This window comes from Crocuta crocuta, unplaced genomic scaffold (assembly GCF_008692635.1).
Source record: "Crocuta crocuta isolate KB4526 unplaced genomic scaffold, BGI_CrCroc_1.0 scaffold586, whole genome shotgun sequence".
In the NCBI taxonomy this organism is placed as follows: domain Eukaryota; kingdom Metazoa; phylum Chordata; class Mammalia; order Carnivora; family Hyaenidae; genus Crocuta; species Crocuta crocuta.
This window is the reverse complement of record NW_027532407.1, coordinates 3,418,406-3,446,258: the sequence shown is the minus strand read 5'-3', so window position 1 is coordinate 3,446,258 and position 27,853 is coordinate 3,418,406. Positions and strand designations below refer to the sequence as shown.

At 38.1% G+C, this 27,853-nt stretch overlaps 1 protein-coding gene across 1 annotated transcript; it reads left to right on the top strand.

The window, feature by feature from the left end:
• The first annotated feature begins 309 nt into the window (after nt 1–309).
• ESD (esterase D) lies at nt 310–27,628 on the top strand. Its single transcript, XM_077778775.1, has 10 exons — nt 310–423; nt 4,184–4,230; nt 6,668–6,742; nt 7,325–7,413; nt 11,606–11,704; nt 13,907–14,031; nt 15,089–15,208; nt 17,456–17,554; nt 19,452–19,619; nt 26,734–27,628. The coding sequence occupies exons 3-10, from the start codon at nt 6,675–6,677 to the stop codon at nt 26,812–26,814; spliced, it is 849 nt and encodes a 282-aa protein (XP_077634901.1). The 5' UTR covers nt 310–423; nt 4,184–4,230; nt 6,668–6,674; the 3' UTR covers nt 26,815–27,628.
• Nucleotides 27,629–27,853: the final 225 nt, after the last annotated feature.

Genomic DNA, 27,853 nt, shown 5'->3' with positions numbered 1-27,853 from the left:
GGGACCTCCCAGACTCCCTAATATAATCTGGTTTTTAAATAACTTCAAAGACTACGTGTAAATCCTTTCCACCAGTACGTGGGGTCAGACCTCAGGTCTCCGGGGACAACCTGGGTCGGCAGGCTAGCGGGTCCGAGGGACTTAGGCCAGGGGCAGCAGGAGGAGGAGCCGGCGACGACAGGGCGGCGGCGAAGCGGGTGGTGACAGAGAGCGGAGACCACGCAGGCAGAGCCTACGGGGCGTGGCTGTGGCTTGACCCGGAGCAGGAGAGGGGACACAGGAGGAACGGCCCGAAAGTGGGCGGGCCCGACGGGGGCGTGGTGAAAGACGGGCTGCGCCAAACGTTGGCCCCGGCGGCCATGATGAGGCCCCGCCCTGGCGCCCCAGCTGCGGCCCCCGTCTTTGCCGCTGTGAATCCCGGAGGTAAGACTGGGTCAGGGCTGAGGTCTGGNGATCCCGCGCGCGGCGGAGCCGAGGTTGCAGGCCGAGCGCTGGGGCACCGAGGCCAGGACCGAGGCTGCAGACGCAAGCCTCGTGCCGAATCCCTTTCTTTTACCAAACTTCCTACAATGGGGTGCTCGGGCCTGCGGCCTCCCCTGCGTTTATTTAGCGCTTTCCATTATGCATAGATTTTCCCCGCCCTTTGACCAGATCTTCACTGCACGAGGTAGATGTGTACCCAGTTTATCGAGAAGCAGACCCCAAAGCGCTAGTAACCCCGGCAAGCGCCCCTTTCAGGGGTCTGTTCGTGTCGTAAATGTTTTCCAAATTCTGGAGGGGTCGGAAGTCACCCCTTGAAGGCACCTCCAGGGAGCTGGCATTTGAGCGGACCTTGAAGGAAGGCAAAGTTGCTGGAAAAATAACTAACATTTGCATGCATATCATAGCCAGCAGTGTTACAACCAACAGTGAATTAACTCATTTATTCTCGGAGCAATCCCGAATATTAATATCGTATTACATATAATACATGTTAGATGTGTTATACGTAGATATACGCATTAAATTTAATACGTGTTTTATATACGTGGTGAAGCCAGAATTTGAACCTGGAGGGTCTGGCCCCAGAGCCTATACTGAAATTGTTAAACCATTGCATTGATAAAGCCACCCAGTAGAAACATCCAGGCTGTAACTTGGATTGTGCTAATTGAGTTTGACTGACTTAAGGTAATAGAAAGTGAGGCCAGAAAAGTAACATGGGATCGTGGAAGACAACTTTGAGAGCGAAGTTAAGGTGTTTGGAATACGTGGATGCTGTATTTTTTTTCCGCCGATGGTGTATTAAAAGTTTGTATATGGGCCAGCTGTGTGAATTTTTATAAAGGAGACTCTGCTTCGTACCACAGTTAAAATGTGACCAAAGCGTATATGGAGTTTTATTTATCTTTATCTACCTTTTGTCATTTCTTCATAGTTTCAATTTTATGAAGTTTTAATGGCATCAAGCCTGAAAAAATATATATATAATTAGTTACGTATATTTTTTCATTTCAATAACTTAGTGGTTTTCAACCCCTAGGTGAGCTGGATTTGCCCTACACCTGTAGCAGCAGGCTGGAGATGGCCAGAATTTCCCTTCTGTTAGTCAATGTGGGCAGGCTGACCATGTTTTTTAAAATTGACAGAACGCAATTAACACTACTGAATTATACACTTAAAAATGGTTAAGATAATCAATTTTTATGGCATGTGTTTTTTATCACAATTTTTAAAAATAAAAAAAATCAAAATGACCAACAATTACAGGCCATGTTAGGCCTGAATACATAATGTATAGGTATCCATTTAGCAGTAAGTTACATGTATTAAAGCCCTACGCTTCCATACAGGATATTGATTTTAGTGGGGCATACAAGAAAGAAACAAAGGAGGAGCCTAAGTTTTCATTTCTTGTGTATAATTAGGATGGTGGCAGTGGGAATTCAAAGGAGTAACTAACTGTAAGACATTTCACACAGACAGGCATGGATGAAAAGAGAGGCAAAGAAAAGGGAAGAAGAAAATGGTTTGAAGGTGGGAGACAGATGCTTCATTTTAGATGTGTTGAGGTTTTGTTTTTTTCCTTAAAATTTTTATGGTTTGTTTATTTATTTATTTATTTTTGAGAGAGAGAGCGCGCTTGCAGGAGGACAGAGATAGAGGGAGAGAAATAGAGAATCCCAAGCAGTCTCCACACTGTCACTGAAGAGCCTGATGGGGGCTCGAACTTAAAAACTGTGAGATCATGACCTGAGCTGAAACCAATAGTCAGAGGTTAACTGACTGAGCTACATAGACCCCCAGATGTGCTGAGTTTTACTAGTTGGTGGCCTATCTTGGAAGAAGGGTCCAGCAAGACATTTAAATTCTGGCACTAATGCATGAGAATGATTGGATCTAGATAAGCAAATTTAGATTATTCCACCTAGAAAATGTGGTAGCAAAATAGGGAATGGGGAATTAGGGAAAGAGTGCGTGTGAAGAGTAAAGGGAGAGGGAAAGAAGTGGGAGAACCTGGATCCCGAGTGCTCTCTGAGGCGAGGATTTGAACAGAGACGTGATGGTCAGCAGTGTCATAATCCGATGATGCCGGGGAGACCTGTGTAGATCGTAAGAGCCAGTGCGCTGGGACACACTGAAAAGGAAGAAATGGATCAAAGTCCAAGGAGTTGGAGAGAAGGAGAACAAAAATACAGGAAGAGGTATAGAGACACCTTCTGAGACTCATCAGAGGAAGAAAAGAATGGGTAAAAATAACAACACAGGTGCCTGGAGAAGGATGGCATGTAGCCTAAGATTTGACAGATTGACCTTCTGGGGGAACGGATGCTTTGTGAATAGACCATTTCTCTTTAATAGTTTTTCCCTGATTGGCTTGGCAGTGCACTTGAAAGAACCTTTATTTTCTGAAAAATATGGGTGTTCATTTCATTGACTTTCTAGGAAAAATTGCTTAACTCCCGCTGGCACTGTGGAATTGTTGTCTGTTTTTGTTGGTGAGTTTTCTGGAGAAGGGTTGTTTTGTTTTGTGTTATCCTAGCCTACTCTTTCACTCCATTTCTCCTAGAAAATATGTTCAAGAACCTATTAAATAAGATGCCCAGCAGATAAATGACGCCCCTATGTGTATACGTACTGTGGACGTTTCTGTTTATTTCTTACTGTATCGCAGTCACTTCATTATTCATGAGCCCAGTCATTTTTTCTCAGCGGTTCGTCCTTTCTAGACAGTCCCATCCAGCAGCCCTGAAGTCCCCTTCCTTCTCTTCCCTGCTTTTTTTCTCCCAGCTCCACAAGTTCCTTCTATACCTTTTAGCCTGCCAGGTCTAGGCTTTATATCTTTCTTCGCTCTTCTGGTTGCCACTCCAGTTTTCTTCACTCTCAGCAGCTGATTATGTCTCATACTTTAAAATTACACTTTAAGACTTTTTTTTTCCTGGGTTCTCTTGCGTGGCTCAGTCGGTTAAGCATCCGACTCTTGATTTTGGCTCTGGTCATGGTCATGATCTCATGGATCATGAGATTGAGCCTCAAGTCAGGCTCTGTGCTGACAGCAAGGAGCCTGCTTGGGCTTCTCTTTCTCTCTTTTCTATTTAATTAAATCGAAAAAAACCTTCATAGGAATCTTAGTCCAGCAAAAGATTCTTTTCCTCATGCCATAAAAGTTTATTGAAACTGCCATTTTAGAAAACAAATAGGAGTGTACCACCACCCACCAAATAAAAACCTACATGACCAGTCCACCAAAAGTTTTCGAAGGAACATCAGACCTTGTGGCAAAATAGAATTATGGTAATTGGATTAAGGGCTGAGGTGGTGTGGTGTTGCTTCCACACTGCCAAATCCAGAGTAGACAGCCACCTGCCTCAAGAGAAGAAAATGTTTCTGTAGAGAATGTCTAGTGCACTGTATATGTCTGTATAACCTTTGTTGTAGAAGCATGTCCCATTTCTGTTTTTTTTTAATGTTTTTCATTTATTTCTAAGAGACAGACAGCATGAACAGGGGAGGGTCAGAGAGAGAGGGAGACACAGAATCCTAAACAGGCTCCAGGCTCTGAGCTTTCAGCACAGAGCCCAATGCGTGGGCCGAACCCACAAACTGTGAGATCATGACCTGAGCTGAAGTCGGACGCTTAACCGACTGACCCACCCAAGTATGTCCCATTTCTAAACCATGTGGTCTTTTTTCCTTTCCCCAGGTTCATCTATCCTTTGGTGCAGACAAAAGCAAGTAGCATTTGGTCAGGTAAATTTATATTTCTTATGTGTTTCTTTGAAAGTTGGTGAAAAATCTAATAATTTAGGTTAAAATATGTTATTTTGCATGTAGAAAAATTTTTAATGAAAATTGTAATCACCTAGTATATTATTTCATATATCAGACTGTATCTAGTTCTTAGCTTATGTCATATTTTTTATTGAGTGTAACGTTTTTCTTGATTTGTAATCAAAAGTAACTTCTAAAATGGGTGGTTAGGGGAAAAAAACTTCAAGGGCTTTGATTTTATTTTTTCAGCTCATTCTGTCAGTTTAAAAAACAGCATTTTAACTTGGTTTTCTCTGGCCAAATGGGAAATACTTGATTTTGAATTTTAATTAAAGAGCATTTAAAAAGCAGAGGAAATAGATTAATTGTGGTTTTTTAGATTTAGTTCAGATTTACTGAAGCAAATAGATTTAGTTCAGAAATAGATTTAGTTCAGATTTACTGAAGCAAATAAATAAGGTATAGAACAATAAAGATGAAGGACAAGCTGATTTTAAAACTTGGTAGTCAGAAGTTAATAAATGATTCATTAATTCAACAAATAATTATTAGTTATCTCTTTATGTACTAGATATCTGCTCAGGGTACCATGGTCTGGGAAATCAGACAGTCCTTATGAAATTTAAGAATATAGGACATCTTTATAAAATAATTCAGCAAAAATATTTTATTCTTTGGTCTTATGTATATATACTAAAATTATACATCTGTCTTTGTTAGTGTATTATTTAAGTTGGGATCATGGATAAGAATAGCTGAAGTTAATAATAACATTTGTAAGGAATTTGTTGAAAATTGATCTTTAAATGCATAACCCTGTGATAGAAGGTAGTGTCTCTGTAATTGTAAACCCTAATCCTATAAAATTAGTCCATCTCAGAGTGTCTAATGAAGAATGTATTTAAAAAGCCTTCAAGGAAATAGGAGAGCATAGCGGCAGAGTAGAGGCCCTGACTTCAGGCTGCCTGGTTCAAATCCCAGCTTTCCAGTGCAAAGCCAAGTGTTTGGATTTATTGAGGAAATTACTAAAAGGTGGGATTTAAGCTAAATTTTTAAAAAATTTTGTAAAGACATTTCCAAGATTGACTTTTTAAGATTATTGGTAAGTATTTTTTTAGAGTGACCCGAACCCCACAACTCATCAGTATACTGTAGAACCGAGAATGGCAGTAGAAATTATGTGGAACATATTCATTGAGAAGACCACTCAAGTGGTAATACCCATTTCTGGTTTCTGAGGATTTTCTGTTCAGTGTGTTTGGCTGGTCTATAATCAGGAGGGGAGGGGAATCCTTTCTTGAGAGGTACACATCAGAAGGTTCTTCTTTGCTTAACGGGCACTTCTGGTAACCACTGTTTTCCAGCTTTTTTTGGTATCATTAAAAATTAATAATGTGGCATTTTACCATTTAAGTTTGAAATTATTTATGAACACTTAAAAGATTTGTTGGAGAGATAAGAGTTACCAAACTTCAAAATCCCCCAATGAAATGCTGCACTTTTAATTAACTTCTGTTTTAAAAGGAGAACTGTTGATCTAAAAGGTGTGCATTACTTTCCCAGGAAAACTTTCCTGGGATGAGGAATTTGATCTGGGTGAGCATATCACAGAGTGGCAATCACGCTCAATAAATGTTTTCAATTACTGTTAGCAAAATTGTTGTTGTTACATCATTTTCCTCCCATTTTAAAATCAGCCATAATCAGTAATACCAGTTCTTTAATTCCTTTGTTAGAGTTGACAGGGAAAGTATTAGCANGATCATGACCTGAGCCGAAGTCGGACACTTAACCGACTGAGGCACCCCAGCAATTTTTAACCTTCTAAGCTAAAGTAGTTAATTAGTAGCTCGTTTACATTCTTCTTCTTTCTGAAAAGAATTTGGGGCAGTCCATGGGGCGCCTGGGTGGCTCAGTCGGTTGAACATCCGACTTCAGCTCGGGTCATGATCTCACCATTAGTGGGTTTGAGCCCCGGGTTGGGCTCTGTGCTGACAGCTAGCTCAGAGCCTGGAGCCTGTTTCAGATTCTGTGTCTCCCTCTCTCTCTGACCCTCCCCTGCTCAACGCTGTCTCTTCTCTTCTCAGAAGTAAATAAAACATTAAAAAATAAAAAAAATAAAAAAAAAAAAAGAATTTGGGGCAGTCCAGAAAGAGAAAAAGAAACTTGTTAATAAATTAGAGAAATTAGAAATGACATACCAGAATACTAAAGTTTCCTAAAGTGCATAACAAGTATAATTGTGTGCATGAAACTGAGTCTGTTTCTTAATGATGTTTATCAGAGAAAATTAGCATGTGAAAAAATGTTCTAGGTGGAAAACAGTTGCATGTTTGATAATTTATCTGAAAACAGTTTTTCAAATTTTTCAAGAATTTATGTTCTAGAAATTAATGAGATTAATATTTACTAATAGGAGAAGAATGGCATTGAAACAGATTTCCAGTAACAAGTGCTTTGGAGGACTGCAGAAAGTTTTTGAACATGACAGGTAATTACTAAGAAGATACAGTTTTAGATATCTCTCATTCTGCTTCCATCCATTTGATTCCTTAATAGGCCCATGACAGATTACGGTTGCACAAAATCACTGCGTACTTGGGAAAATACCTATAGTTTTTATCAAAATTACCTCATTTGTGATATGAGTGATTATCATAAAATATTACAAACAACAAATTAAAGATGTGGCAATTTCAGTGCCCATGAGCAAATAGGTAATTTAAGATCTTTAGAATTCATTTTTTATAAAAGCTGATCTGTTATTTCATACATCTCTTTAGAAACAGAAAAAATTTTTCTTTTAGTAATATTAGCGCTGTATTGAGGATGTTACATTTATTCTTTTAATTTATTCCCCTCACCCCCCAAGTGACTTACATGCCATGCACAGGCAGGACTCAGGCTGGTTAATAGATTAGTATGTTAATTGGCCCCATTCTTTTAAGGGGCAAGATATATTCCTTAAATATTGGTAGAGTTCTTATTTTCTACATTAAAACACTTATTTTTATGTTTCTGTCTTAACCATTCTGAGGCATTGATTTTTTTGTTGTGGCTGTTAAAATTACAGTGTTGAATTGAACTGCAAAATGAAATTTGCTATCTACTTACCACCCAAGGCAGAAACTGGAAAGTGCCCTGCGCTATATTGGTTGTCTGGTAAGTGTTACGCATTTGAGTTTTGGAAGGAGTTTCTTTTCCTTTTTAACTGGTTCATCTTACTCTTTTATCTCGATTTCCTGGTGTGCTTTCTGAGCCATTTATAAAAGACTTTGGGATCCTCATATAGTCAAATCTTACTGTATCCTGAAAATAACTTCAGCCCTATGGAATTACATGTATTTTGCTTCTTTTAAGATTAAACCAAGTAATTTAACAGAGAATGTAAAATTCTGGACTCCATGGCAAGAGCTTGGGAAAGTTACTTATTCGGGCGCCTGGGTGGCTCAGTCGGTTAAGCATCCGATTTCGATTCAGGTCATGATCTCATGGTTCCTGGGTTAGAGCCCTGAATCAGGGCTGACAGTGTGGAGCCTATTTGGGATCTCTCTCTCTCTCTCTCTCTCTCTCTTTCTCTCTTTCTGCCCTGCCTCTATGCTCATGCAATCTCTCTCTCTCTCTCTCTCTGTCTTTCAAAAATAAATAAGTAAACATTAAAAAGAAAGAAAGAAAAATTACTTATTTAACTTGTACCTACCTAAGCATTTCCGAAGTCTGTAGAGACTTTACCACTCAAATAGAACAAAACAATATTAGGTAAAACCAGAGCACCCATAATACACTAATTAGAAACCACCAACAACTAACGTCTTAGAGTCTTCCCTAGAATGTTTTAATTGGACTCTACTAGTCTTCTCTGGCAACAGTCTGGGAAATTACGAAAGAATACTAAAGCTTCTTAATCAGTGGTGAATATTAAAAACTCTGGGATGGATTGTGAGAGAGTAAGGCTTTGCCACCAGTAGTTTGAAGCTCCCTGCTAACTTCTTTCACAAGATGTTGTTGGTATTTTATCTTTAGAAGCAAACATTACAAGGAAAGTGTCCATAGAAGCCAAATTATATCGAGTGCTCTTATTACTTTAACATTGCTTATTCTTTGATTTTAATAAATCCCCACTTATATATGTTTTATCAAGGATAAGCCCCAAATACCGGTGTTTTAAAATGAAAATAAAGATTTCATTTTAAAAGGTAAACATTTTAAAAATAAGTAAAAGGCAAAAATTAAGTGCCTATGTGATTGTGACTCAACCCATTTCTGTGGTTGAAGACAGCAAACTGATTTTGCTAGAAGAGCAATGGGCAATTGCCAAAAGCAAAGGAAAGAATAAAATGGCATGTTTCTTTTAGAAACATAGTATTGTATAGCTGAAGATGACCTTGGAAAATAGGTAACTATTCTGTAGGCCCAGAGAAGTTCTATATTACCCAGGGTCACTTAACAGAGTGAACAAGTTTTCTGACTGATAGCCTCGCACTTTAGTCCTTCTCTGGTTTCTTTTGCATTTTGTTTCTGGCAGCAGCTGTGGAGTCTTGTCTCTTGGCTGAAAGAAAAATAACCTAGATCAGAAGTACCAGGGTATTGTGTAAGAGGTACTATAATAATAAAGCCCTAAATTCCTAAGTAGAATCGAATCTATGAAAACCTATCATCTGAGCTTTATGAGTATAAAAACTAGAATTTTTGTTTACATCACATGACAGGACAGCTTCCTTAGTGAGATGTTGAAGAACAGGTAGACCTTGGAAGTCAATGCTTGGTTTTCTTTTTTAAAAAGTTAAGATTGTCTGATGAATATACATGAAAAATAATGGCAAAACATTTTCAGCATGTTAATTTCCTAGTAGGTTGAAGGAAAGCAATGACAGAAGGATTTATGTCAATTGTTACAGGCCTAAAGTTAATAAATTAACTAAAATTAAAACTGAAATCCAAACTGAAATTGTAAAAGATGGTTCTGATGGTGTGGTTTGCATCTTTCCAAGTCAGGGTGGCCATCAGAACATCTGTATCCTCAAGAGAATTGAAATTATGTGTCCAGGGTACCTGGGTGGCTCAGTCAGTTGAGCATCCAACTTCAGCTCAGGTCATGATCTCACGGCTTGTGGGTTTGAGCCCCACATTGGTCTCTGTGCTGGCAGCTCAGAGCCTGGAGCCTGGTTCTGTGTCTCCCTCTCTTTCTGCCCTTCCCCTGCTCATGCTCTGTCTCTCAAAAAAAAACATTAAAAAAATTTTTTTAAAGAAAATATGTGTCCATACAAAACCTTGCATACAAATGTCTATTCTGTTATGCATTTGGTATTATAAATAGCAAAAAAGTGAAACAAACCAAAAGTCCATCAACTAACAAAATGATAAGTGTGGTATATCCATACAATGGAATATTATTCAACAACAGAAAGTAATGCAGTCCTTATACATGCTACATATAACATGGGTAAACCTTGAACACCTGATAAGTGAAAAAAGCCATTCACAAGAGACTACATATTGTTAAATTCCATTTATATGAAATGTCTAGAATAAGCTAATCCATAAAGACAGAAAGTGATTACCTAGGGCTGTGGAGGGAGGGTTGAGTGAAAATAGGGAGTGACCACAAATGGATATGGGTTTTTTTGGGGTATGATAGAAATGCTCTAAAATTATACAGCGGTTGTGTTCCATAATTGTAACTACACCAACAGGCATTGAGCTGTACACTTGTATGGCATATGAATTCTATCTCAATAAAGCTGTTAACCAAAAAATCCCCCAAAGCTCTTCATAGAAAATATAGTTATCTAGTGGATATTAATTTATAACCATCTTTATACTTGTGAGAATAATTCTGCTGGTAGAATTATATCTAAGAGTCTACAGTTTAGTCCCTACTACGTTAATCAAGGAATTTGTGTTCTGACTCTAATAAAACAAATTTTTCTCTGGTCTCTAAACACTGACATTTCCTAAGTGTAAGACACTGTGCACTGTGTCTGAGGCACAATTCAAGGCTTTTTACATGTTACCACATTTAATCCTCACAGCCACGGTATGAGATAAACATCAGCAGCATTATCACTATTTTCAAATGAAAGAGCTGAGGCTCAGAGAATTCAGGTTACTTGCCTAATTTTGGTTAGGCAGTAAGTGGCGGAGTAACGTCTTTAGAATGAGATCCTGTCTGAAATCCAGAACCTACTCTTTTCACAGTATTACTTTGCTTCTGAACCTATTTATATTAGGGTCAGCACTCTTGCTGACCTTGTATTAGTATTGGGGGCAGGTCTCCACCATGATATGGCTCCAGTATCTCTAGAAGATGCACTGGGAAGGAGCATGGTGGACAAATGAAGACCTTGTTCTCCGCCATGACTAGAGAAAGTAGGTATGTCCTCACACTTTAAACATAAACTCCCATAACACTTTATACAATGATACTTGTAACTTTGTACCTCATAATTATTTATGAATTTAGTCTTCATTAGCAGTTACTTCATAAGTCCTTTCACTGGCTGTTAGGGGATAAATAGAAACTGTAAAAGTGTTTCATAGTTAATTCATACTGTGTCATGCCTACTACTAAGCTTTTATGTTGCTAATCATCAGACGTAGTGGGATATTTAGCATTGGCCACCGGAAAAGGGGTGTTAGGTTGGGTGGTACTTAGCTCAACCATCTGTTGCCAGTTTATTCTTGGCCATTCTCACATCATTATAGTATTAGGCTCCTAGAATAAGAAAATTCAGTCATCTCTTCTATCACATGCCTGAAAAACCTATATATAGCTAGGAAAAATGGAAGAAACAGCTGTAAAAACTGGGGCTAAGATTTAAGGAAGGTATATGGCGACCATTTCTCTTTTAAATCTGTGAGGAATACAAAGATGATCAGGCAGAATTTTGTAGCTGAGGACTACTCATATAAAAGATGACAAGTTATTTATAGTATTAGGATAACTTATTGTGAGTATTTATGCTTTGATGCAGGAATAGTAACACATTTAATTGGCATGTTTGACAGCACCCAGTGGGGTTGATGTAACATTTACTTTATACCATACTGCTATTCTCCAGTTTGAAAAATTCTGATTCCCAAATACATCTAGTCCTAACGATTTCAGTAATTAACTTTAGTGAGGAACTTTGAAAGGACAGCTATAGGAACATTTAACCTAAGACAGTTCTTGATTAATACTGTTGTAAATTTTATGAGAAAGGGAATTTTATTACTTTCATTAGAATTATTTCTTAAAAAAAAAAAGCTTTTTAATAATAGTAAGTGAGTTTGTTTCCCCATATTATACAGGGATTAAATCTTATCAGCTATCCACAGTATAGCACGAGATAACACTATTTCTAATCTTCAGGTTTAACTTGCACGGAACAGAATTTCATATCAAAGTCTGGTTATCATCAAGCTGCCTCAGAACATGGCCTTGTCGTCATTGCCCCAGATACCAGCCCTCGTAAGTGTTCTCGTTCCAGACATTCTTTGTAAAAATATAAATCTTTAAATTCTATACAGTGTGTTTTGCATTTTTGCTCTTATCTCAATCTTTCAGGTGATACCATGATTATAAAATACTGTGCTGTGTATTTTCCTCGTTGCGAATTTTACTCATGACATCACTCTTAGGAGAACAGACAGATATGCTATTCCCATTTTATAGATGAAGACACTTCAAAACAGAGATTGAGCGATGTGGTTAATATATCATATTGGCACTGGTGCCAAAAGAACATACTATGCATAAGAAATTTCTTTATTCCATAGGTAAACTGTCTTTTGTCACATGAAAATTATGTTTTTTCTCATCTGCTCTTCATCAAACAATGATGCAGTGAAACATACTATTAGTTTTAATATAAATAACTAGAATGCTTATGTTAGAGAAATGAAAATATCAAATATTTGAAAATCCAGTCCACCAGAGAGTTAAAACTTACTTTGTGACCCTAGAAGTGTCAGGTAATGAAATTTATTTATTTTTATTTATTTATTTTTTCAATGTTTATTTTTGAGAGAGAGTGTGAGCAGGGAGGGGCAGAGAGAGAAGAGAGGGAGACACCGAATCCGCAGCAGGCTCCAGGCTCTGAGCTGCCAGCACAGNATTTATTTATTTATTTATTTATTTATTAATGTTTTATTTATTTCTGAGAGAGAGAGAGGCAGTGTGAGCAGGGGTCTCTGAGCAGGCGTCAGAGAGAGAGGGAGACAAAGTATCCGAAGCAGGCTCCAGCTCTGAGCTAGCTGTCAGCACAGATCCCGACGTGGGGCTCAAACCCATGACCGTGATATCATAACCTGAGCTGAAGTCTGACGCTTAACCGACTGAGCCACCCAGGCACCCCCCTGGAAATGGAATTTAAATGCCAGCTAAAACTATCAGGAAGATAAATGGCTGACCTTAGGAAGTAGTGCATTTCCTTTCATAGGACATATAATACACCAAAACAAGGCAGATCTCACTAGAAATGTAATAAAAAACTTTATTCAGGGGCACCTGGGTGGCTAAGTATTGGTTAAGTGTCCATCTCTTGATCACAGCTCAGGTATTGATCTCAGGGTCATCAGTTCAATCCCCACATTGGGCACCACGCTGAGTGTGGAGCCTACTTAAAAAATATAATTCAGAGTACTATCAAAAATGTTAAATGCCTAGGAATAAACATTAAAAATATGAAGATACATTTTTTAAAAGAATTGCAAAATCCGCTAAAGATCATAAACGAAGACTTTAATAAATGGAAAAATGTCACATTCCTGGATGAGTAAACTGAATATTACAAAGAGGTCACTTCCCTGAAATTACGTGTTACGGTAATTCTGTTAATAGTCTTGGTTGGCTTTTTACCTACAAGCAAGTATATAAAATAAAACCTAATAAATTTTAAAAGTTTATAAGAAAATCCCATTAGGGGATGAATAAATAGGGAAACATGATGGAGTGATTCCAAAATACATAAGGAATATGTTGCATTTTCAGTGCAAGATAGTGAACTCACTGCAAGCATCTTGTCTCCCTTCCCTTGAAAAGAAGTGTTGGTAATAGGGGAGGGGTCATCAGGGAAGGAATCTCAGCACACTTTGAAAGGATAGAGGGTATAAGCCCTTTGACAGTAAAGGAACAGTAAAGAAGCATATGTTCAGAATACAGAGGGGCCACCTGGGTAGCTCAGTCAATTGAGCGACCAGCTTCAGCTCAGGTCATGGGTCTCACCGTTCATGAGTTTGAGCCCCGTGGAGGGCTCTGTGCTGACAGCTTAGATCCTGGAGCCTGCTTTGGATTGTGTGTCCCTCTCTCTCTGCCCCTCCCCCGCTCACACTCTGTCTCTCTCTCTCAAAAATAAATAAACTTAAAAACAAATAAAAAAAAGAATACATAGAAGGACATTTCATTCACAAAAAATGTCAGTGTGCCTCACCTTGGCAGTGAATTCTTCAGTCTGGAAGGGCATTCCGTCGCTTGCCTCATTGACTAGAACTAGTCACGTGGTCCCACTCAGGGACAACGGAGCCTGGAAATGTGTGCTCCAAAAGGCAGAGATCTGCAACAGTTGGTGAACAGCTCAGATGCAAATGAACTTTCAGATTCATTTAAAAGTGTGCTACTAAATACGGGTCATCACTGTGGAGAAGGTGAAACCGCGGGATTTTCCCTCGCTAGGGGGCTGCAATATTGAAGGAGAAGATGAGAGCTGGGACTTTGGCACCGGTGCTGGGTTTTATGTGGATGCCACTGAGGATCCTTGGAAAACTAACTACAGAATGTATTCTTACGTGACTGAGGAGGTAATTTCATTTATGTTGTACTTACTAACTGATGATTGCCAGTAGTTTTGTTTGGGACTCAAGAGTCCTTCTCGTCGTGAGAATTTTAAGTTAGGGTGTGGTAGTGTTGATTCTCTTTGGTAAATATTTATTATCTTAGTGAACATTCCAAAGTTTACTTGTACAATAGTCTTACTACAGTTTAAGTTAACATTGAGTACAATTTTAAAGAGGATAGTAATTATATTGATACTTTTATACACCACCCAGATGATACAAAGAAAACAGTATATAAAAAACTTTTCATTTCTCTGGCAGCTGACTCATTTTCAGACATATTTTATGATGATTTATAAAGGCTTAGTTAGAAAGGATAAGTAACTAAATCACTGCTTATATTAATAATATTTATGTGTAGTTTATGCATTTTTCTAAATTTTCCATGATTTTAATTACTAATATGTACATCATAAAAACTCAGTGGTATAAGACTTTAATCACCCATTTTTCTGTACCCCTAATAACAACTGTTTGGTATATTCCAGACTTTTTTCTATGACTAGTTTTCATAGAATTGTAAAAACTTTTTATCATGTTCTTTTTTTAATTGTACAAAACAAACATTTTCTAGTACTCTATTTGTAGCGTAACCTTAATAATTGCATAATATTATATCATATGTCATAATTTATTTTTTCCTAATGTAAGATATTTATGTATTTTTTACTATATTAAGTTTTACTGTATTGATTGTCTTTATGTATCATTTTTTCCCCCTAAGGACTTTTCCCTTAGAATAGATGCCAAGAAGTGAAATTACTAGACCAAAAGTTTAGACATTTTAAAGGTTCTTTCTGTATCATCTTCATATGTTGCTCCCTGAGAAGGATGTACCATGTTTTCTCCAGTGATACGTTAAGAATCCTTGTCTACTTGAAATTTTTATTTTCCATCTTTATTAGTTCATACTATTGTAAGGCTGACTTGGAAATATTGATTGTGTAATTATCTTATATAACTTTGGAAACGTCTAAACTTATTTCTCATACCTTTTGTCGTACTATTAAATTCCCTCTAGCTTCCCAAACTCATAAATGCCAATTTTCCAGTGGACTCCCAAAGGATGTCTATTTTTGGCCATTCCATGGGAGGCCATGGAGCTCTGATTTGTGCTTTGAAGAATCCTGGAAAGTACAAAGTAAGATCACCTGAGGTTCCAGTGACACGTATTTCTCTTGGATAATATCAGTTAGGAACTTTTCAAAGAGTGATATTAGGATATTGTTATTAGTACTGGGACTAAACTTACCTAGTGTTGGGAATGGGCTGTAGGGGAAGAGCATTAAATTGAACACACAGTTATATGCTCCAGAATCAGAAGTATAGGAATTCTATCACCTTTGGCCTACCAAAAACTATTATAAAGCAGTTTCTATTGAATTCTATTTAAACTGTAGTTTTCTCGACTTTTTTCCTCCCTAAAGCTTATTCTTGTTACTGTGGCAGTATATGTCATATTTTTCCCAGAAAATATATTTGTTAAGTTAACTTCGATGTTCTGAGGGAAGAAGATATTCATGATTTGTAAAAGTTAAGAATTCTCTCTTCTCAGTGCCTTGGATGGAAACTGGATTGTAGCGTAACTGATAACATCTTCAGTCTTTCCATTCATTTATTTGAAACTCTATAGCTTTACTTTTTTGTTGTTTAAATGAGCCAAGTTGGAATAACCACCGTGTATAGAATGTCTGACTGGCAGAGCAGTATACCATCCTGTTTAGAAAGGGAATGCTGAAGCAATGATCATCTCAGGATTGCTTCTGTCTTTAAAATCACAGCGCTGTCAGATACCTCACGATTTGTTTAATCTGTTTCCTTCCCTTAGAAAGAACTTTTTAAAAAATTTTTTAATGTTTTATTTATTTTGAGAGAGAAGAGAGACAGCGTGAGCAGGGGAGGGTCTGAGAGAGAGGGAGTCACAGACTGAAACAGGCTCCGGGCTCTGAGCTAGGTGTCAGCACAGAGTCCGACGCGGGGCTCAAACCTACGAACTGTGAGATCATGATCTGAGCTGAAGCCGGACTCTTAAACGACTGAGCCACACAGGCGCCCCAGAAAGAACTTCTTAGTCATGTCAGGTGTGCCACTGAGAAATGAAAATACTTCTTACGGCCATTTCTTATTGCGACATCAAGTATTTTTCTTTCAATAGGCTTTGCTATAAAGTTGATTTAATTCAAGTCCTGGCAGTGGGTTTTTTAAATAAATAATTGAATGAATGAATGAGTGAATGCAATAGTCTTACATTTTTGTACATAAGGCAGTCAGTTTATTATGTTTGAGGGAGAAAATCAAATTCAGTTGTTTTTTTGTCCTTTAAAAAAGGCAGTAGACAGGGGTGCCTGGGTGGCTTAGTCGGTTAAGCGTCCGACTTTCCGACTTTCGCTTAGGTCATGATCTCGCGGTTCGTGGGTTCGAGCCCCGCGTCGGGCTCTGTGCTGACTGCCAGCTCAGAGCCTGGAGCCTGTTTCAGTCTGTGACTCCCTCTCTCTCTGACCCTCCCCTGTTCACGCTGTCTCTCTCTCCTAGAAATAAATAAAACATTAAAAAAAAAAAGGCAGTAGACATTGATAAATCTACAGTGATAAGTGCTTTGAAACAGTGCGATTCCATCTGTGACGCTTACCCAGGGAAAAACAACATTGCATAGGGTGCTCGGTCGGTTAAGTGTCTCACAGTTTGTGAGATCAAGCCCAATATGTCAAGCTCTGCACTGAGAGGAGAATGCTTGAGATCTCTCTCCCCTCGCAGGCTTGCATACTCATGCTCTTTCTCTCCCGCTCTCTCCCTCTCCCAAAATAAATAATAAACTTGAAAGAAAGAAAGGAAGGAAGAAAGGCAGACAGAAAGAAAGAAGGAAAGAAGGAAGGAAGGAAGGAAAGAAGGAAAGAGAAAACATTGCTTAGAATACAAAATTGCATTATACTAAAATTCTGCCATATTTAAGGGCATTGTTCAGTGCTTTCTTGGCCCTGTTTAAAGAGAATGTGTCTCAGATTTAATAACCTGTTCACAAAAGTAGGCACAAACTCTTTTATATTACTATGCGTTACTTTTAAGTGAAAAAATGAGTAGGAAGTCTGAACGTAAACTTGGTTTTATGCCTTATTTAATGAAAATGTAATGTATTGCTTTTCATTGTATTGGCAACTACGGTTAATTAGCTGTCTTACTAGAACATACGGGAGATGTTATCATGGACAGGACTGCAGGCTCACTGCCTGAGAGAGCCCACAGGAAATTGTTTATGAGTAGTTTTCGTGGCATACAGAGTTTATAAGCAAATTGCAAGTAAACTTTTGAGTTTTTAAGCAAGTTGCAAAGATTTGTTCCTGTTGGATTTTGCAAAATATAACTTGTTTTTAAATTTCCTTTGTTTCTGAAGTCTGTGTCAGCATTTGCTCCCATTTGCAACCCAATGCTCTGTCCTTGGGGCAAAAAAGCCTTCGGTGGATATTTGGGAACTGATCAAAATAAATGGAAGGTAGGTACTGGGAAGGCTGTCTTCATGTTCATTTTTATGTTTTCAAATTTGTGAAAAAGCGACACACCACAGGCATTATCTTCCTAGCTCACTCAAAGATCCAGAGCTAAAAAACAGTTAACCCAAGGATATACATATAATAATAACCACAACAAAAAAGCCCTTTCTCAAATTGTATTGAGTTGTGGCAGACATTCTGAGACTACTTTTTTTTTCTGCTGACAATATATGTTTATTTCTTAAGTAACATTACCAAAAATACTACATTTTATCACTAAATTTAGATATGCGTCTTAACCATGTGCTCAGTTGTACATCAGAAACCGTGAGTCCCGCCCTTTTAATTGTTTCATGCATCTGTTTCAATTCCAGCATCTCTCAGACTGAGAGTTTCAATTCCAGACTTAAAAAAGTTTAAAAATAGATATTGTGTAATGTACATCTACGTGAACATTCCCAAAAGCAAGATTGCTTTTTCAAGCATGGGAGCAGATGCTTCAAAATGAAAATTAAAAATGGCACTTTCTCTGGAGACTCATTTGACTTTTGTGCAGAAATAGACTATTGCGAACTTCACCAAGAGTCTGAATATTTTGCAAATGCACTCATCATCACATGCATGTTAACAAGTAGGAAATACTTGCTGGGGGGCGGATAAGAAAAACTTTTTTGTCTTACTGTTGTGTGTTCCAGGTCATTCACTCAATTTTCTTTAAGACTGGTCATTGAAATTCTAACAAATTGGGGGTTTAATCCTGTAGTCCGTAGATTAGAATTGTGTTTTGCTTGGGCTTAGATTTTTATTACAGTGGAAGAATGCAGAACATGATTACCGTTAGGTACTTTGAGAGCCAACAGTGCACATACTTCAGTGTTTGCAATCCTGCCACTGTGCAGAGCCTGTGTGGAGTTCTGAAATCTTAGTTCACAAAGGTGATCACCTTTCCCATCCACACGGGGCTTAGGGTCTGATAGAAGCATTGAGTAAAAGACCCATTAGTTGGGAGAAAGGAAGGGAGAGGTAGAGACACAGGTAACCTATAAATGAGTCTGTAATTTTCTCCAAGTGGCAGTAGATTTTACTACATTAATTATGTTGTGTTTAGGCTATTATTTAATTTACCACTGGAATAAGGAGCCCATGGAGAATCATGAAATCACCAAACTTAGAACTAGTTGGAGTTTATAGATGCCCTTCCTCTCTCTCATTATTAAGATTAAAGAAGCATGATACTTTAGAAGGGGAAATCTTTGGGTTTTTGTTTGTCTTGATTGGTGTATAGAAGTTGTGGCTAGTGAATATATATGAATAATCAAAAATACTTAAAGGTGGATAATAAAATATGAAATTCTACCTAGTGGCAGCTCCTGAAAGCATTAATTTGTGGAGGTGTTTATATGCTTCAGATTATTTAAATTAAATCTTCCTGAAAGCTTATGGGGATAGCAGATATTTGGTGCTATTCAACAGACCATAAAAGAGAAAGCTGAATGTACTTATTTCTGAAATTAGAGACAAAAAGAAAAGACAACAAAATAGACTATTTGAAATAGAGAGTATTTGGAAATAGAAAAAGATAAGGGAGTTAGAAGAAAGAGTCATTTTGTGACTCTTGTGTGATTAAGAATTTCAAAGATTTAAAACAAAAAAGGCTATCTATGAAGAATGTTGAGATTCAGAATTCTTGCTGCTGACTCAGGGCTGCCTGGAAGTAGAAAAGAGGCTATAACCGGGACATAGAATTCTGAAGACCTTGTAAATAAAAACCAGGCAAGCGTTTTCTAAGCCTTAGAGCTCAAATGACTAAATTTCTATTTGGTTCTACTGTGGTCTATTCTGAAGAATATCTTTCTGGGTACTTTCAAATTTATTTTTCAGTATTTTTTCTTCTTCTAGGCTTATGATGCTACCCATCTTGTGAAGTCCTACCCAGGTTCTCAGCTGGACATACTAATCGATCAAGGGAAAGATGACCAGTTCCTTTCAGATGGACAGTTACTACCTGATAACTTTATAGCTGCCTGTACGGAAAAGAAAGTCCCTGTTGTTTTTAGATTACAAGAGGTGGGTCCCAAGAAACCTCCGCTTGTTCCAAGTAACTATAAGAAAGCAAGAATCCTGGGGCACCTGGGGGGCTCAGCCAGTTCCACACCCAACTCTTGATTTTGGCTCAGGTCATGATCTAATGGCTGGTCATGAGATTGGGCTCCACGCTGGGCGTTGGAGCCTGCATAAGGTTCTCTCTCTTCCTCTGCCTCTGCCTTTCCCCCAATCACATGCTATTGCTCTCTCTCTTTCTCTCTCTCTCTCTCTCTCTCTCTCAAAAAAATGCTTTAAAAAAAAGGCAAGATTCTATAATACTTTGTATTTTGGAATTTGGAAAACTACCCCTAGTAAGATATTTTTTTTAATTATAAGACACTTAAAATGAAAGCCTTTTGCTTAAGTTGATGTCTAAGACCAAATTCCATAGAAAAAGGAAAGCCTTTGGCAGTGAAAAGCATTTACAAGTTTTTGTCTGGCCTGTCATACAACCAGTCGTAACAACCGTTGAATAACAAGAAGGTTCATGTTTGAATAGTACTAAATTTGCAACATTACTGGATACATCTTTCTTTACACATGCCGCTGTTGTCACAGTAAATAATAAGAATAAGCTTCCATTTTAATTACTTCATGTTCACCTTAGCCTCAGAGGCTGTGAACTGTTTGTCTCACACATATATGCACCTTATATGTTTTGAGTTAGGTGCTAATCTAGCCATTGTGCTGCTTGGTATTTCTTGTTATTTAATAAGAATTACTGAATTTCTGGGCCAATGCAGCCTTTGCGTTTATATCAAAAAAAGGGTGGGGGGGATGCCTGGGTGGCTCAGTCTGTTGAACATCCAACTTCGGCTCAGGTCATGATCTCGCGGTTTTGGGTTCGGGCCCCATGTCAGGCTCTGTGTCTCCTTCTCTCTCTGCCCCATCCCCATTCATGCTCTGTCTCTCTCACAAATAAACAATAAAAAAAAAAGAAAAAGAAGAATTACTGAATTTCACTTGGTTGGCAAGTTTTCCTTGACCAAAAGACTTGGTTATCCACTACTCACCTGAGTCTATTCTTATAGTTATAATTAAAGGAATTCTGCTTTTGTTTTTAAAAAAATTACTTATTTATAAGCTTCAGAATATAATATAAACAAAATATTTCATGATGAAAAGTGAACACTGCAAATTATAAGTGATTGTGATTCTTTTTTGAGTTTTATTTAATTTTCTTGAGAGAGAGAATCTTAAGCAGTCTCCACACAGCACAGAGCCTGACACGGGGCTCAATCTCACTACCTGAGATCATTACCTGAGCCAAAATCAAGTGTCAGATGCTCAACTGACTGGGCCACCCAGGTGCCCCACAATGATTATGATTTTTAAAATATTTTTATTCATGTTCAAGGGTAATGTGTCAAACACTTTGATCTGAAATGTGTAATTACGATGATAAATGTCCAAATACATCTAGATCAATGTATAATGTGGTACGTTACAGCTTACAAAATGTTTTCACAGCATTAGGTCATTTTATTTCTGTGTGACCCCATGAGAGACCCTTCCTTTTTTTTTCTTTTTTTTTTTTTTAAATGTTTTTATTTATTTCTAGGAGAGAGAGAGAGACAGCGTGAGCAGGGGAGGGTCAGAGAGAGAGGGAGACACAGAATCAGAAACAGGCTCCAGGCTCTGAGCTGGCAGTCAGCACAGAGCCCGACGCGGGGCTCGAACCCACGAACCGCGAGATCATGACCTAAGCGAAAGTCGGACGCTTAACCGACTAAGCCACCCAGGCGCCCCTTTGAGAGACCCTTCCTATCCTCTCCATCTGTTCTTTTTTATTTGTCCTTTCATTTTTTTTCCAGCTTTTTTGTTGCGACACAGTACCATACATGAAATTTACCATCTTAGCTACTTTTGAATGTGCACATCTTTGCTAATACAAATATTCATAATGTTGCTCAGCCGTCACCACGGCCCATCTTCATAACTCGTTTATCTTGTAAAATTGAAACTTTATACCCAGTGAACACTACGTCTTCGTTCCTCCCTGCCCCCAAACCTTGGCAACCAGAATTCCCTTTCTCTGTATATCTGACTACTCTGAGTACCTCCTATAAGTGGAATCACTTTCATAATTTCCTTTTTACATTGTTCATTGTTAGTGTATAGAAATGCAGCTGATTTTTGTGTGTTGCTTTAGTATCCCGCTGCTTTGGAGGCTTTAGGGTTTTCTACATAGAAGATAAGATCATCTGTGAACAGAGATAATTTTACCTCTTTCTTTCCAATTTGTATGCCTTTTATCTTTTTCTTGCCTAATTGCTCTAGCTAGGACTTCAGTACTGTGTGGGATAGAAGTGGCAGAAGTAGGCACCTTGTCTTGTTCCTGATCTTTGAGGAAAAGCTTTCCCCCCATTTAGTGTGATGTTTGCTGGGGGTTTTCATATAGAGCTCCTGTCCCTCTACTTTACAGGCTCAGAAAAGCAACCTACATATCCTCAGGTTGCACACCTAGTTCAGAGTAGAACCAGATTTGGAAGCAAGATCACGTGAGTGAAAATACTTGTCCTCTCTTCCATCTAACCAATCCCAAGCATGAGAAGCAGTGCTCCTGAGCAGCAGAGGGGTGGAATTAGTCAGCACAAAGAGAACCTGTGCACAGCCTCCTCTCTGTTTAACTCATGCAACAGATCTGAACAATCTTCCTGTGTTTCTAATTTCCCTAATATTTTGAACATGTGAACAATTTTTATATAAATATATTGTTATGTCATGTGGAAAACTATGTCAAAAACCAATATATTGGTTTTTTTCTGAGTGTCCATCTTTAAGTAATAGGGCTTACTTAGATTAAACACTTGAACATTTAATCACTTGAATTGCCTGTTTTAGATCAATAACCAAATTTGAGAAATCCAAATACTAATTTGATTAGAAAGTAGTGCATTTAACTGTATAAACAAACCATAGCTATAACCAGCCGTTTCGTTCCAAACGATTTCTTGGCGCTAGCCATGTTGGATGCCTCTTCTTGCCCCTGCGAGGCTGTGCTGGGAAAGTGTGTTGTTATCACCACCACCAAAGTTTCAGCCTGCCAACAGAGACTGACAAATCTCTGTAGAGTTTGTTATAAAAACAGCATAGATGTAAAACACTGATGAAATTCTTAGAGGGGAAAAAATAAAGAAGCTTTTTATTTCTGAAATGCTTCTATCCCAAGCAACTAAAAAACATAGTTGGGTGTATTTAATGAAGAGTCAAGACAAAACGTTCAATTCTAAAAACAAAAAAAAGTGGGGGGGGAGAAAGTTTTGAAATAACCAGCCACGATCTTTAGCTCAGGTACGCTTTTTCATTCACTGTCCTTCCAGCAAGGACTACAGTCTGAAGGTTTTGTGTAGGCTTGTTAGAATTCAGTGAGCAGCTGAGTAGACATGACTGGCGCCAGCTTTGGCAAAGTTGCTTTCAGGTTTTCAGGCCAACTTCTGCTGACTTCAGTTATTACCTCAGGTCTGAGACTTTTACCTGCCCTATCATTTGCTTATAAACTGAAATGGGAGTGGTTAAGAATTAAGTAAGCTGAAAAAACTGGGGTCTATATCGAAGTATGTGAACTGAGGAGAAAGAAAATTATTACAATTATGTACATGATGTACCCAACTTTGTTTATTTACTTCTTTTTGGTGTTTGCTCAGAGTCTTTTTTTATACACTATCTACTGTCAGAAAAAAAGGTTGAGAGCTAAGTGGTGCATAGGGATATTTGTATGATTATCACCTCATAGAATTTTTCCTTTTCTGTTTTTGGCTTCAGCAGATCTAAATTGAAAAAGCACTAGATAGCAGAGTCCTGATAGTAAACAACGATCAGCTCTTACCCCAAAGCCTCATATGTCTAATTTTCTGTTATTAAAGTTACATTGTGAGGAAAAATTTTCAGTGACCTAATGGAAACTTCCAGAAACAACATTGAAGCAAGGCTATATACTATCTCTTCAAGTCTCAGACCCTTTTTGAAGATTCATAGGTGGTTTTGGCCTCTGTGCTGTCTGTAAGAGAACAGTAAGGACACAACCCAGAATTCCAGAAGTGCAAGGATCTCTCACGTGTCCCTGTATCCTCATACTCAACACCATTATCCAACACACAGACTCCCAGGAAGTGCTTATTGAATAAACAAGTGACTACTTTTCCACAGTCTTCTTTGCTTTCTGAAGAGACTCAATGACCCAGGGATTCATATATGTGCCTTTCTAGTCAAGACTGGAAAATATATAGGAAAACACTGCCCTTTAGGACAAATGTTCATCATAGCTGTTGGAGCATTGCTGCTTTTTTGAGAGCCCAGTGAAGAATGAAAGAAATGTGCTCATTTATTTTTATACTCAGAGAGTTTTCCTACTGATGATTTTTCCATGTGAAGTGAGAGGTACAAGAGGAAACTAAGGCTCTTTCAAGTGTCGCTGGGTATATGTAATTGTGCGTGCTGCCTAACAAACCAAGCCAGTTCAAAAAATGTGATGAAAGGACCCACCCCCATGTAATAATATCAATAAGTAGAATGCAGAACTAGTCAAGAATGACACAATTTGCTCAAATTATATAAGGATCTTCTGTGCACCAGAATGCCAGTAGTTCAAATATGTTGTCCTGCCTTTAAATCTTTCTTGGTGTGTCACGGTAGGCATTTTGTATTTTCTCGTAAAGGTGGATCTTCTGTGAAACACCATTATGGAAGTTAAGGACATTGGTTTTGTATTTTAGATAAAATATACTGTATTTTTGCAGTACACCCCTGAGAGGTTACAAAATTGTAACTGTTTTACCCTAGGACTTCTCTAATATAATAATAATAATAAATAATAATAATGGCCACCCACTATGGTGCCTGAAACTGTGCAAGGCATTAAACATCCGTGAAGCTGCATAAAAATACAGCATCTTCAGTCACTGTAGGGACTTAGCTGCACAAGTGTTTGGGGCATCCATTCCCTTGCATCCGTGCCTGTTTTCAATCAGATAACCTCATTTCCTCTGTTAAAAACCAGCAGGTACTACTTGGTACTATATTTCCTACAGTTTGTCGATTGAAAATCATGGGCCTGTTTAACCTGTTAACAATTTAAGAATTCCATGAGTGGAAAATGCTTTTCTTCAAGTTTTTTTCTCTACGTAAGATATTGTTGTTTAGCTCTAAATTGAACTAATTAACTGGGCCTCGTCTAATCATTGAGAAATGTGAAGCCACATTCCAAAGGTCAGCCTTAATTTTGACAGCATTCCTGTCACATTCATTTCTATGGTTCGGCCACCATAGAAGACAGTGCTTTTATGTTGCTTTGATACTTTAAACTAGAACTCTTTATTAACTGCCGTTTCCGAGATACATGCACTGCATTCCTCTGGGAGTAAGAGGCGGGGAATATTGATTCAACAAAACCTTAGGGATTTAGCTTGTTCCTTGAAACCCAGGTAATATTTTTATTAGGGCTCTTTTTGGTTCTTAAGCGCTTAGGAAAATTCCCACTTTCTCCCATCAGAGACGATTCACAAGATTCAGCTAAAATCTTAAAAATCTTTCTTAGACTTTTATGTCCTTTCAGTTTATTCCATTCTGTGTCTTCATTGTGATTTGGAAGGAAGACTGCCCCCAAATTATCTGCTATTTAACCCCCTTAGGTTCTTCCCACCTTGATTTTTTTTTCTTTTTCATTTCAAAAGCCTCTTGTATTCAAGGTGCCCCTTAGGGCATTGCCTCTCCATTGACCTATATTGGTGGGGGTGTTTTTAAATTTTTTAATTTATTTTTGTGAGAGAGAGAGCAGGACAGGGGAAGAGAGAGGGAGTGGGACAGAGGATCTGAAGCAGGCTCTGCACTGACAACCAGAGAGCCCTCCTCAGGCTTGACCTTGGGAACCATGAGATCATGACCTGAGCCAAAGTCAGACACTTAACTGACTAAGCCACCCAGGCGCTCCTATGTCAGTGGTTTGAATCAACCAGGTAGTTTGAGATCTGTTCCAACTCAGCTGCTTGACATATTACATTTTCTCTATGTCTCATAATTGTTTTCACAACAGTTTATTGGCTTTTTCCCCAGTGTGGTTTATTGCTAAGAGATGTCTGGGTTTAATGAATTTTTCCTTTTTCCTCAAATAATGATGTGATAGACTTTTATTGTGTAGTAAGAGGAATTCTTAACAAAACTTTATGATGGCTGTGTTTAACTTCCCAAATGTTTGACCATTTGGGTGTTTTTGTGTTCTTTATATTGGTTATGTGTGCTTATTTTGTATTTTAATATTTTCTGTCATATCGACATTAATGTGTTTCTTCTGTGAGTTGAAACTTCTTGCCTATGTTTCTGACTTCTTTAAATTCTGATTCTTCTGGCGCATGGGTGGCTCATTCAGTTAAGCATCCGACTTCAGCTCAGTCATGATCTCACAGTTTTCTGGGTTTGAGCCCCACGTTGGGCTCTGTGCTGGTATCTAGCTCAGAGCCTAGAGCCTGTCTTCGGATTCTGTGTCTCCCTCTCTCTCTGACCCTCCCCTGCTCATGCTGTCTCTATCTCTCTCTCAAAAATAAATAAAACATTAAAAAAATAATAAAAAATAAGTTCTCATTCTTTTAGGCCTTGTTGATGTGACCACCTGTATATCCTGTACGTTTAATTAATGTATTATTTCATCTCTTTGCATGTTAATGGCAGCATCTAGAAACTAAGCTATGCAGAATGTTTATTTTTCTACATATTTTTGCTGTTCTTATAATGTTCAGAGGAAATGTTGAAGTACAAGTATAAGCTTGACTTTATTTATTTATTTTTGAGTGAGTAAGAGAGAGAATGAGCTGGGGAGAGGGGCCAAAGCAAAGAGAACGTAAGCAGGCTCCACACCAGTTGGGAGCCCAACACAGGGCTCACTCTCACAACCATGAGGTCATGACCTGAGCCAAAGTCAAGAGTCGGACACTTAACTGACTGAGCCATGTAGGTGCCCCTAAGCTTGATTTCGATTATAAGCCTTCCTTATACTGTGATATTTTCACTATTTACAGAAAATTAAATGAGATGAGAGAGATGTTTAATGTCCATGATGTTTCTGAGTGGAAAATAGCTTACATTTCTCTCTTTTGTCTTCTAGGGTTATGATCATAGCTACTACTTCATTGCAACATTTATTACTGATCACATCAGACATCATGCAAAATACCTGAATGCATGAAAAACTTCAGATAAGAGAATCTGTTCAGGATTATAAAATTGTAATAAACAGAATTGCTGAGAAAAATGATTTCAATACATTGGATTTCATTGTGCTAAAAATGGCATGTGTCATTCCATAGTTGAATCACTTTCTGAATGAATATATAAAACCTGCTTTTGATTTAAAAGTTAGTTTACCAGTGTTGGGAAATAATTTTAATACAGCTTTCTCAAGGTCATTGTTGTACTAACCTCAGGCCACAGAATATGAATATAATCCCATTTAAATCATAGAGTGTTAACTCAGGAACTGGTTTTAGCAGTAATTTGGCCTAAACCCCTCACTTTTCCAGACTTGAAGTCTGTGAAGACATGGACTATCTTCATTATGTTTATTGTTCTATCGCTAGTGTCTGCCAACTACTTGGCTTCTAGGAGGCATTTAGTAACTATCTGTTGTTGAATAAGGAAGTAGGCTCAGAAAGATTAAATTCCCCATCATTACACAGTTATTTGTGGGACAACTAAGATTAGAAGCAAGATTTCCTAAATCCAATCCAATGAGACTTCTCTTCTTATCTGTTAAGCCAAATATTTTGGACATTGGTTTCTGGGATTTCTCAAGAGATAAGAATTAAATAAGATTCAATCTGAAAATAGCTCTGTGTAAAGAAAGTTGCTTCATTTCTCACTGTAAACAGATATTTTCCTGTATTTACATGCAGAAATTTAGCTTGGTGAGCTCACCAAGGAAAAGTAATCAGTCTCTTTGTAAATACCAAATTGTGTTCCTTTTCAGAACTTAATATGAATAAACTCATTTTGAAACATGACAGATGAAGTCTGATTATTTTATTTCTTTTAATGTTTATTTGGGAGGGGAGAAAGAGCAGGGGAGGATGCAGAGAGAGAGACGAGAGAGAGAGAGAGAGAGAGAGAGGATTGGAAGTGGGCTCCCTGCTGGCAGCACAGAGCCCAACGCAGGGCTGAAACTCACAAACTGAGATCATGACCTGAGCTGAAGCTGGATGCTTAATCTACTGAGCCACACAGGCGCC

What these genes read in the sequence shown, in the direction of transcription:
- ESD (XM_077778775.1), top strand. Translation starts at nt 6,675, where the DNA reads ATGGCATTGAAACAGATTTCCAGTAACAAGTGCTTTGGAGGACTGCAG. An exon ending in ATTCTTACGTGACTGAGGAG is followed by an intron (nt 14,032 to 15,088) that starts GTAATTTCATTT and finishes AATTCCCTCTAG; the next exon opens with CTTCCCAAACTCATAAATGC. An exon ending in CTGATCAAAATAAATGGAAG is followed by an intron (nt 17,555 to 19,451) that starts GTAGGTACTGGG and finishes TTCTTCTTCTAG; the next exon opens with GCTTATGATGCTACCCATCT.